Source organism: Hypanus sabinus, chromosome 25 (assembly GCF_030144855.1).
Source record: "Hypanus sabinus isolate sHypSab1 chromosome 25, sHypSab1.hap1, whole genome shotgun sequence".
Lineage (NCBI taxonomy): Eukaryota > Metazoa > Chordata > Chondrichthyes > Myliobatiformes > Dasyatidae > Hypanus > Hypanus sabinus.
In genome coordinates, this window is record NC_082730.1 from 10,871,121 (window position 1) to 10,883,848 (window position 12,728).

At 45.4% G+C, this 12,728-nt stretch overlaps 1 protein-coding gene across 5 annotated transcripts in view; it reads left to right on the top strand.

The window, feature by feature from the left end:
• LOC132381004 (uncharacterized) overlaps positions 1–12,728 on the top strand; it is an 86,616-nt gene that overhangs the window by 63,041 nt on the left and 10,847 nt on the right. For all 5 annotated transcript variants that reach the window (XM_059950072.1, XM_059950075.1, XM_059950076.1 and 2 more), the window contains 2 exons: positions 680–805; positions 8,095–8,220. In XM_059950072.1, the coding sequence (XP_059806055.1) occupies positions 680–805; positions 8,095–8,220 (252 nt within the window). The remainder of the gene's footprint in view (positions 1–679; positions 806–8,094; positions 8,221–12,728) is intronic.

Below are 12,728 nucleotides of genomic sequence, written 5' to 3' on the forward strand. Positions count from 1 at the left end.
GCATGCCATTGGGAGCGTTTAATCGGTAGTGGGAACTTATCCCATTACCACCCTGGCAATAACAACCTTAAGGAACCAAACTCTATAGAGAAACAAAAACAACTAATGTGCAAAGTAAATCAAACTCTGGAAATAAAAAGTAAATAATACCGAGAAGTTAAGTTGTGGAGTCACTGAAAGTGAGTGTAGGTTGTGGAATCATTTCCGTGTTGAGGTGAGTGAAGTTATCCATATTGGTTCAGGAGCCAGATGGTCGCAGGCTAATAACTGTTCCTGAACCTGGTGGTGTGGGACCTAAGGTTCTTTCTCTTCCAAGCTACTGGTAGCAGCAAGAAGGGAGCACGGCCTTTGTTAATGATTGAGGGGCTGAATGGTCAATTTCTGCTGCCTGGTTTTTGTGTGAGGATTTAAGAAGCGGAGAAAATCAACCAAAGTATGAACGGTAACAGAGCCCAGCTGGGTAATAAGGTTCCTGCAGCTCAGTTCTCACTTTGGAATTGTCGCTGTCCCTCTGTGCAGACTTCTGTTGAAGCCTTGGTCTGAGATCTGTGTTTACCTTCTGCAAACTTCAGAATGGGGTATCGGTCACTCCGGCGGCTGTAACGACCCACGTCACCCCGAGGAAGGCTTGCTCCTGCTCTGTCGCACGAGCTGACTCCACCCTGTTTGTGATTTTTAGGGGGCAGACTCTGTGCTGGACAAGGAGAAGATTCGAGGGGACGTAGGAGTGAACTGGAAAAAGCACATGCCAGGAGGCAAGAGGCCGGAGAATCGCTTTCCCACTAAAGACGAGGAGATCAGTAAGGTGAGTTTGTTTTAGTGATGTTCTGTTTTCTGTTTGGTGCTGTATAGACACATTGCTAGACCAGCGTGTTTCCTATTTTCCAAAAGCTCCCTTTTCGAAAGCCCTATTGGGGTATTAAAACAAAAATCTCCTTCCATCTTGAAGCAGTTAATCTGATCAACTATTCTATTAGACCCCCACCCCAGCCCGCCCCTCTACCTATCACTGCTCTGTAAACACTTCTACCCACTTTTTATAATGCAGCTTACATCTCTGTGGCCACTTTATTAGGTGCACCTGCTCATTAATGCAAAGTCTAAATCAGCCAATCATGTGGCAGCAACTCAATGCATAAAAACATGCAGACATGGTCAAGAGGTTCAAATATCCAAACATCAGAATGGGGAAGAAATGTGATTCAAGTGACTTTGACTGTGGACTGATTGTTGGTGCCAGATGGGGTGGTTCGAGTATCCTGGGATCTCCATGTAAAATGCTGTGTTAATGAGAGAGTGGAGAGGAGAACATCCAGACAGGTTCAAGCTGACAGGAAGGCGACAGTTAAGTCAAATAACCATGGTGTGGAGAAGAGCATCTCTGAATGTACAACATGTCAAACCTTGAAGTGGATGGGCTACAGCAGCAGAAGACCATGAACATAGATTCAGTGGCCACTTTATTAGGGACCAGACTTAACCTGGCAAACTGGTCACTGAGGGTATATACTAGCATTTGTGCACATTTTATTCCATATCTGTCCTTTAACCTCAAAATTTATATTTTATATAATTCTTTATTTTTTTTATCATTTGAGAAAAGATGTTTTTGTTGTACGTTGAGCCCTAACCAGTGCACCACAGCAAGCTGTGTAAATGTAAAAGGTGATTAAAGTTGCCCTTTGATTGTCCTGTTATGAGTGATGAACAGACCTGATGGACAATGGGGTACAGAGTTAACCATCCCTGCCCCCCCCCCGAGAAACACAAACTATTACTGTTACTATGCTGACCATGAGAAAGAGATGAAAAACAGGCAAGAACATCTGTGACAGATAAGAGAGAGGGGGAAATTGCTGATTAACCGTATTATGACTCCTTTTTGAATTATTTACTGTTTTGCTGCAAGGACAATAGTTTGCCCATAAACATTCCTCAGTGGACTGAAGGAGTGGCCTTATTTGATGGACACAGTCATTCAGGAGTGATGGATAGCTGAGTCCCCGTGAGTAGGGATAAAAAGACAGGTCTGGAGAGACACCCTCCAGACACGCCAGTGGACTCTGATTGAGTGTTGGAACCCACAAGAAAGGTGGGGGCTTTGGAGACCGAACCAGGAGATCGGTCAGCAGAGCTCACAGTCAGCAGGGCTGGTGGGGACTTGTGTGTGTGTGTGTGTCCACTCATGCCAGAGTGACGAGTCCACCACAGAAGAACGGTCTAGTTGAAGGACGGAGAGGTCATAACTGAATGACCACACCTATACGAAGGATTAAGAAAGCAAGGGAAGGTTTGCCTGACTGCAGCTGTTACATCTCGCTCGCTCGCTCTCTCTCCAACGATTACAATACAACAACCATAACTACATCAGCACTCATGAACTGAACTGAACTTTATACTTTTCTATGACAATTCATTTATCCCTAGACATCGATAGAGCTTGTTTATTATTAATTATTATCATTCCTACACTTTTAGGTTTATAACTGCTAACTTGTTTTATATGTATATTTGCATTATTGATATGGTTTTTGCTTATTAATAAACACCTTTAGTTTGGTACCACCAGACTCCAACGGATTCTTCTTTCTCTGCTGGTTAGACACCCAGTTACGGGGTATGTAATAGTCCTTGAAGGTTCTCATGTGAACCGAGGTGTCGTGGGAAGCTCTAGTCTGCACGCCCGTTCCACGCACCATGCAGAAGTTCAGCGGCGTGATCTAGTTTGCTGACCGTTCTACGTTAATGTGAGTTTTCTCCCTTTTTAAAAAAAAGACTTGCCAGGATCTAGTCTGTGTCCAGTCCAGCTTCTGCAGTGGAACGTCGGAATGCTGCTTGTGTGGTGGCTTTGCATAAGGACAACCCTGAGCTTTGGCCCCAGTCTGACCTCTGACCTGGGGTACCTGTACACTTCTAGGAAAGGCTAAGACCAACCAGGCCAGTTTCGGCCCTGAGGGGCGAATGGTATCAAGGTCAAAGTCAAAGTAAATGTATTATCCAAGTATGTAAATGTCACTGTATACTGTTATACCCTGAGATTCATTTTCTTGCAGGCATTTACAGGAATATTTAAAGAAGAATTGAATTTATGAAAACCTATATATGACATCAGGGTTGACCATGGATGCTGTGTCCAAGCTGTCTAGATATACAAGCTGGTGCAGTATGATATGGAGAACAAGCTGTTGCCCATGTAGCAAGCTCACTCTCAGTACACATCTGATGAATCCAAAGGGTGACTTGGATAGGTTAGGTGAGTGGGCAAATTCATGGCAGATGCAATTTAATAGACAATAGACAATAGGTGCAGAAGTAGACCATTTGGCCCCTCGAGTCTGCACCGCCATTCTGAGATCATGGCTGATCATCTACTATCAATACCCAGTCCCTGCCTCGTCCCCATATCCCTTGATTCCCCTATCCATCAGATATCTATCTAGCTCCTTCTTGAAAGCATCCAGAGAATTGGCCTCCACCGTCTTCCGAGGTAGTGCATTCCACACCTCCACAACTCTCTGGGAGAAGAAGCTCTTCCTCAACTCTGTTTTAAATAACTGACCTCTTATTCTCAATCCATGCCCTCTGGTACTGGACTCTCCCAACATCTGGAACATATTTCCTGCCTCAATCCTATCAAATCCTTTAATTATCTTAAATGTTTCAATCAGATCCCCTCTCAATCTCCTCAATTCCAGCGTGTACAAGCCCAATCTCCAATCTCTCTGCGTAAGACAGCCCTGCCATCCCAGGAATCAACCTAGTGAATCTACGCTGCACTTCCTCAACTGCCAGAATGTCCTTCCTTAAACCTGGAGACCAAAACTGTACACAATATTCCAGGTGTGGTCTCACCAGGGCCCTGTACAAATGCAAAAGGACATCCTTGCTCTTGTATTCAATTCCCCTTGTAACAAAGGCCAACATTCCATTTGCCCTCTTCACTGCCTGTTGTACTTGCTCATTCACCTTCATTGACTGGTGAACTAGGACTCCTAGGTCTCTTTGCATTTCTCCCTTACCTAACTCTACACCGTTCAGACAATACTCTGCCCTCTTGTTCCTGCTTCCAAAGTGGATAACTTCACATTTATTCACATTGAATGACATCTGCCAAGTATCTGCCCACTCACCCAGCCTATCCAAGTCTCCCTGTATTCTCCTAACGTCCTCTTCGCATGTCACACTGCTACCCAGTTTAGTATCGTCAGCAAACTTGCTGATATAGTTTTCAATGCCCTCATCTAAATCATTGACATAAATCGTAAAGAGCTGTGGTCCCAATACAGAGCCCTGTGGTACCCCACTAGTCACCTCCAGCCAGTCCGAGAAACACCCATTCACTGCTACCCTTTGCTTTCTATCTGCCAACCAGTTTTCTATCCATGTTGAAACCCTGCCCCCAATGCCATGAGCTCTGATTTTACTCACCAACCTCCTATGTGGCACCTTATCGAATGCCTTCTGAAAATCTAGGTATACAACATCCACTGGCTTACCCTCGTCTAACATCCTTGTTACACCCTCAAAAAACTCCAACAGATTAGTCAAGCATGATTTGCCCTTGGTAAATCCATGCTGGCTCGGCCTAATCCTATTTCTGCCATCTAGATGTGCCACTATTTCGTCCTTAATAATGGACTCAAGCATCTTCCCCACGACTGATGTTAGGCTAACAGGGTGATAGTTCTCCGTTTTCTCCTTCCCTCCCTTCTTGAAAAGTGGGATAACATTAGCCACTCTCCAACCTTCAGGAACTGATCCTGAATCTAAGGAACATTGGAAAATGATTACCAATGCATCCGCAATTTCCTGAGCCACCTCTTTCAGAACTCTCGGATGCAGACCATCTGGACCCGGGGATTTATTAGCCTTCAGTCCTACCAGTCTACTCATCACAGTTTCTTTCCTAATGTCAATCTGTCTCAATTCCTCTGATATCTTATGACCCTGGCCTATCCATACATCTGGGAGATTGCTTGTGTCCTCCCTGGTGAAGACAGATCTAAAGTACGCATTAAATTCTGTTGCCATTTCCCTGTTTCCCATAACAATTTCTCCCAATTCATTCTTCAAGGGGCCAACATTGTTCTTAACTATCTTCTTTCTCTTCACATAGCTAAAAAAGCTTTTGCTATCCCCTTTTATATTCCTGGCTAGACTGAGCTCATACCTGATTTTTTCTCTCCGTATTGCTGGATCTGCTGTTCCTTAAAACTTTCCCAATCATCTGTATTCCCACTCATCTTAGCCCTGTCATACTTCTTTTTCTTTAATGCTATACAATCTCTGACTTCCTTTGTCAACCACTGAGGCCCCTTCCCCCTCTTTGAATCCTTCCTTCTCATTGGAATGAACTGCTTTTGCATCTTTTGTATTATGCCCAAGAATATCTGCCACTGCTGATCCACTGTCTTTCCTGCCAGGGCATCCGCCCATTTAACTTTGGCCAGCTCTTCCCTCATGGCTCCGTAGTCTCCTTTATTTAATTGCAACACTGACACCTCTGATCTGCCCCTATCCCTCTCAAATTGTAGATAAAAACTTATCATGTTATGATCACTACTTCCTAATGGCTCCTTTACTTCAAGATCACTTATCAATTCCTGTTCATTACACATCACCAAGTCCAAAATAGCCTCGTTCCTGGTTGGCTCAAGCACAAGCTGTTCCAAAAATACATCCCTTAGACACTCCACAAACTCCCTATCCTGGGGTCCAGCACCTACCTGATTCTCCCAGTTCACCTGTATGTTGAAATCTCCCATAACGACTACATTACCTTTAGCACATGCCAATGTTAACTCCCTAATCAACGTACCCAATATCCACGCTACTGTTTGGGGGCCTGTACACAACACCCATTAGGGTCTTTTTACCCTTGCTGTTCCTCAGCTCAATCCACACAGACTCTACTTCCCCTGTTCCCAAGTCACCTCTTGCTAAGGACTGAATCTCATTCCTTACCAACAGGGCCACCCTACCCCCTCTTCCCATATTTCTGTCTCTACGATAGCACGTATACCCTGGTACACTCAATTCCCAGGCCTGATCCCCTTGCAGCCATGTCTCCGTTATCCCAACAATATCGTAGTTCCCCATTTTCATCTGAGCTTCAAGCTCATCTGCCTTATTTCTGACACTACGTGCATTCAAGTATAGAATTCTTAGCCCATTCCTCCTCTCTTTGCTTAAAAGACTGTCTACTGTACCTAACCCAGCTCCTTGAACTTCCATCGGGCTAATTGCACCCTGAATTTAATGTGGATAAATGTGAGATTATCCACTTTGGTTGCAAGAACAGGAAAACAGATTATTATCTGAACGGTGGCCGATTGGGAAAAGGGGAGGTGCAACGAGACCTGGGTGTCATTGTACACCAGTCATTGAAGGTGGGCATGCAGGTATAGCAGGCGGTGAAAAAGGCAAATGGTATGTTGGCATTCATAGCAAAAGGATTTGAGTACAGGAGTAGGGAGGTTCTACTGTAGTTGTACAAGGCCTTGGTGAGACCGCACCTGGAATACTGTGTGCTGTTTTGGTCCCCTAATCTAAGGAAAAACATTCTTGCCATAGAGGGAGTACAGAGAAGGTTCACCAGATTGATTCCTGGGATGGCAGGACTTTCATATGAAGAAAGACTGGATCGACTAGGCTTATACTCACTGGAATTTAGAAGATTGAGGGGGGATCTTATTGAAACATATAAAATTCTAAAGGGATTGGACAGGCTAGTTGCAGGAAGGTTGTTTCCGATGTTGGGGAAGTCCAGAACGAGGGGTCACTGTTTAAGGATAAAGGGGAAGCCTTTTAGGACCGAGATGAGGAAAAACTTCTTCACACAGAGAGTGGTGAATCTGTGCAATTCTCTGCCACAGGAAACAGTTGAGGCCGGTTCATTGGCTATATTTAAGAGGAAGTTAGATATGGCCCTTGTGGCTAAAGGGATCAGGGGGTATGGAGAGAAAGCAGGTACAGGGTTCTGAGTTGGATGATCAGCCATGATCATACTGAATGGCGGTGCAGGCTCGAAGGGCCGAATGGCCTACTCCTGCACCTATTTTCTATGTTTCTAAAGGAATGGCGGAGAACGATACAGTTTGGTGGCAGTAATGTTGCAGGAGTTGCCAGTCAGCATTGGACTCAACGTAGGCCTCATTAGGGACTCCAGCTGTGGTTTTTTCCCTACTGGTTGGGTCCAGTCACAAGGCAGTGGAGGTTTGAAATCAGAGTTTTTGTTCTCCTAGAGAAGCTGCCAACCACGACCGATGAGACCCATCTGCCCGAAGCAATTGATTTTAAGGGCCAGTAGCCTGCCTTTGCCCCTTCTCCTGTCGGTAGAAACGGTTCCACCGGGCTTAGTAGCTATGCCACATGTGAAGGCCAGGAGCTGGACTTGACTGTCAGAGACACAAGCCATTGGGAGCATTTCGAGATAGTGGGAGTTTGTTCCCATTGCCACTCCTGGCTGTAATTACCTGAAGGAACCAAAATCTATACATAAACCAACACAAACAACCAATGTGCAAAGTAAATCAAACTCTGCAAATAAAAAGTAAATAATACCGAGAACTTACATTGTGGAGTCACTAAAAGTGAGTGTGTAGGTTGTGGAATTGGTTCCATGTTGAGGTGAGTGATGTTATCCATATTGGTTCAGGAGCCTGATGGTCGCAGGCTAATAACTGTTCCTGAACCTGGTGGTGTGGGACCTAAGGTTCTTTGTCTTCCAAGCCACTGGTAGTGACAAGAAGGGATCACGGCCTGTGTTTATGATTGAGGGGCCGAATGGTCAATTTCTGCTGCATGGTTTTTGTGTGAGGATTTCAGAAGAGGAGAAAACCAACCAAAGTATGAACTGTAACAGAGCCCAGCTGGGTAATAAGGTTCCTACAGCTCAGTTCTCACTTTGGAATTGTCGCTGTCCCTCTGTGCAGACTTCTGTTGAAGCCTGGGTCTGAGATCTGTGTTTACCTTCTGCAAACTTCAGAATGGGGGATCGGTCACTGCGGCGGCAGTAACGACCCACGTCACCCCGAGGAAGGCTTGCTTCTGCTCTGTCACACGAGCTGACTCCACCCTGTTTGTGATTTTTAGGGGGCAGACTCCGTACTGGACAAGGAGAAGATTCGAGGGGACGCAGGGGTGAACCGGAAAAAGCACGAGCCTGGAGGCAAGAGGCCGGAGAATCGCTTTTCCACTAAAGACGAGGAGATCAGTAAGGTGAGTTTGTTTTAGTGATGTTCTGTTTTCTGTTTGGTGCTGTATAGACACATTGCTAGACCAGCGTGTTTGCTATTTTCCAAAAGCTCCCTTTTGGAAAACTCTATTGGGGTATTAAAACAAAAACCTCATTCCATCTTGAAGTATTTTCTCCCGAGCAGTTAATCTGATCAACTATTCTTTTACACCCCCACCACACCCCACCCCATCTGTCTATTACCCCCATCACTGCACTGTAAACACTTCTACCCACTTTTTTATAATGCAGCTTCCATCTCTGTGGCCACTTTATTAGGCACACCTGCTCATTAATGCAAAGTGTTAATCAGCCAATCACGTGGCAGCAACTCAATGCATAAAAGCATGCAGACATGGTCAAGGGGTTCTTTTGTTGTTCTGACCAAACATCAGAATGGTGAAGAAATGTGATCCAAGTGACTTTGACCGTGGACTGATTGTTGGTGCCAGACGGGGTGGTTCGAGTATCCTGGGATTTCCATGTAAAACAGGGAATGGTGCGAGACACAAAATAAACAACATCCAGTGAGCGGTAGGTCCTGTGGGTGAAAAAGCCGTGTTAATGAGAGAGGGGAGAGGAGAACGGCCAGACTGGATCAAGCTGACAGGAAGGTGAGAGTTAAGTGAAATAACCATGGTGTGGAAAAGAACCTCTCTGAATGTACAACATGTCAAACTTGAAGTGGACGGGCCACAGCAGCAGAAGACGGTGAACATAGACTCAGTGGCTACTTTATTAGAGACCAGACATTACTGGTAAACTGGTCACTGAGGGTATATACTAGCATTTCTGAACATTTTATTCCATATCTGTCCTTTAACCTCAAACTTTATATTTTATATAATTCTTTATTCTTTATAATTTGAGAAAAAATGTTTTGTTGTACGTTGAGCCCTAACAAGATTCAAGATTCAAAAGATTCAAAAACTTTATTGTCATTCGAACCATACATCAGCTCTGGAGGGCAGAATGAGACAGCGTTTCCCAGGAGCAGTGCAATCATAACATAACAAACGCAACACTAAATAATAAACATAACAATAAATAGTAAAACATGTCAGTTAAAAACAGGTTATAAGTGTCCAGTGCAAGTTAAAAGTGTCCAAAGTAGAGTCAGGTAGAGCAGCTATTTAACAGTCTGACTGCCTGTGGGAGGAAGCTGTTTAGTAGCCTTGTGGTTTTAGTTTTGATGCTCCTGTAACGTTTGCCTGATGGCAGAAGAACAAACAGTTCATGGAGAGGGTGTGAGGGGTCTTTAATGATGTACCTTGTCTTCTGGAGGCATCGACTCTGAAAGAGGTCTTGGACAGAAGGTAGGGTGACCCCAATAACCTTCTCTGCTCCCCTAACCACCCTCTGCAAGGCTTTTTTGTCGGCAGCACTGGTTGTGATGCAAAAGGTCAGCACACTCTCAACCACACCTCTGTAGAACATAGTGAAGATGTTAGTGGGGAGTGATGCTTGTTTAAGCTTCCTCAGAAAGTGCCATCTCTGCTAGGCCCATTTCACAATCCCAGTGGTGTTCCTGGACCAGGTGAGATCTGCACCCCAAGGAACTTGATGTTTTCCACTCTCTCTACTGTGGAGCCGCTGATGCTGAGGGGTGTGTGCTCAGGCTGAGACCGTCTGAAATCAACGATCATCTCCTCGGTTTTGGTGACATTAAGCATCAAGTTGTTGTCACTGCACCAGCTCTCTAGGTGTTTGACCTGCTCCCTGTACATTGTTTCATCATTTTTGCTGATGAGCTGCACCACTGTGGTATCATCAGCAAATTTAATGATCAGGTTCTCCTTGAATCTGGCTGCAGTCAAGTGTCAGCAGTGTAAACAGCAATGGGCTAAGCACACAGCCTTGTGGGGATCCAGTGCTCAGTGTGATGGAGTCAGAGATGCTCCTGCCAACACAGACTGACTGTGGTCTCTCTGTCAAGAAATCCAGAATCCAGCGACACATGGCAGTGTTAAGGCCAGGCAGCGACAGTTTCTCCACTAGTCTCTGCGGGATGATGATATTGAACGCTGAACTGAAATCAATGTACAGGATTCTGGCGTAAGTGTCATAGCAACGCACCACGGCAAGTTGTGTAAATGTAAAAGGCGATTGAAGTTGACCTTTGCTTGTCCTTGAAGGTTCTCATGTGAACCGAGGTGTAGTGGGAAGCTCTAGTCTGCACGCCTGTTCCACGCACCATGCAGAAGTTCAGCGGCGTGATTTAGTTTGCTGACCGTTCTACATTAATGTGAGTTTATTTCCTTTTAAAAAAAAAGGACTTGCCAGGATCTAATCTGTGTGCAGTCCAGCTTCTGCAGTGGAACGTTGGAATGCTGCTTGTGTGGTGGCTTTGCATAAGGACGACCCTGAGCTTTGGCCCCAGTCTGACCTCTGACCTCTGACCTAGGGTACCTGTACACTTCCAGGAACGGCAAAGACCAACCAGGCCACTTTCAGCCCTGAGGGGTCAAACTGAGGTATCAAGATCAAAGTCAAAGTAAATGTATTATGAAAGTATGTAAATGTCACCGTATACTGTACTACCCTGAGATTCATTTTCTTGTAGGCATTTACAGGAAAATAAAGAAATAGAATTAAATTTATGAAAATCTATACATGACATCAGGGTCGACCATGGATGCTGTGTCCAAGCTGTCTAGATATACAAGCTGGTGCCCATGCAACAGACTCCCACTCACCATGCATCTGATCCACCCAAAGGAACAGCGGAGACCGATACAGTTTGGTACCAGCAGCTTCACAAGAGTTGCCAGTCTGCGTTGAACTCAACGTAGGACTGCATTAGACACTTCAGCTCTGGATTTTTCCCTCAGGGTTTTACTCCTGAAGCCTTCCCCATGAGTGGGTCCAGCCACTAGACGGCAGAGATTTGACATCAGAGTTTTCCTTCTCCTAGATGTGCTGCCAACCATGGCCGACGAGCTCCATTTGCTCGAAGCGATTGATTTTAAGGAATCAGTAACCTGCCTTTGCCCTTTCTCCTGACGGTAGAAATGGTTCTACTGGGCTTAGTAGCAAAGCCACAGATGAAATCCAGGAGCTGGACTTGACTGTCAGAGACACACGCCATTGGGAGCATTTACGAGATAGTGGGAGTTTGTTCCCATTGCCACCCCTGGCTGTAATAATTGAAGGAACCAAACTCTATACATAAACTAACACAAACAACCACTGCGCAATGTAAATCGAACTCTGCAAGTAGAAAGTAAATAATACTGAGAACTTAAGTTGTGGAGTCACTGAAAGTGAGTGTGTAGGTTGTGGAATCAGTTCCGTGTTGAGGTGAGTGAAGTTATCCATATTGGTGCAGGAGCCTGATGGTCGCAGGCTAATAACTGTTCCTGAACCTGGTGGTGTGGGACCTGAGGTTATTTATTTTCCAAGCCACTGGTAGCAGCAAGAAGGGAGCATGGCCTGGATGGTGGGGCCCTTGTTCACGGATGCTACTTGCTTGTAGCAGTGCTCCTTGTGGATGTGCTCAGTGGCGGGCTTTGCCTGTGTTGGACTGGGCTGTGTCCATCACTTTCTGTAGACTCTTCCATTCTTGAGCGTTGGTGTTTCCATATCAGGCCGTGATGTGACTTGTCCGGTTGCTCTCCACTGAGCCTCTGGAGAAGTTTGTCAAAGTTTAAGCGACAAGCTGAATTTATGCAAACTTCTAAGAAGGTATGTGCTGCCTTTGTCGTGGCACTAAAGGCTGATTTATACTTGTGCGTACGGGCCACACTGCAGCCTACGCCGTAGCCCTGATTTTCAGTTCTGTGTCGCTCTACGCCGTAGCAAGCACATGTTGGTGTGCGCCAAAATGGTAGTTGGCGGTGGGGTTTCTATGCCACTGTGTTGAGTTTCTTGGTGAGAGACATGGACGAGGAAATGCATTTCAAACATTTTCGCATGTCGGCAGGTAGATTTGACGATTTGGTTCATGTATTTCGCATCGGTGTGCAGACATGGCGGAAAAGAAGCAACCGGAAATGCGATGCTGCCAAGTGGACCAATCACAGTTGTTGCTGTTTGCTTCGCCGTGACGCGTGAGTGAGTTTTTTTGGAGAGGTGCACGTCACCCTACAGCGTAGGGTATGGCGTAGGGGCGACGCCAAGTATAAATCAGCCTTTACGTGCTGGTCTCAGGAAAGGATAATGCCGAGGAATCTAAAGCTACTGACCCACTCCACCTCGGATCCTCAAATGAGGACTGGCTCACGGACCTCCCGCTTCCTCCTCCTGTATTTGATAATCAGCTCCTTGGTTTTGCAGAGTGCAAGATTGTTGTTGTGGCACCATTCAACCAGATTTTCAATCTTCTTTTAGTTTGGGAAGTTAAAAGAACTTTAAGGAAGCACTGCATTCTTCCCTTCTTGGACACCTGGAGCACAAGAGAATGGTAGGTGGATATACTCTGATGTAGTTTCACAAGGTTTAAACTTCAAACGCACAGTAAACCTCATAAAGGTTCTGAACAGAGCCTCAGGCA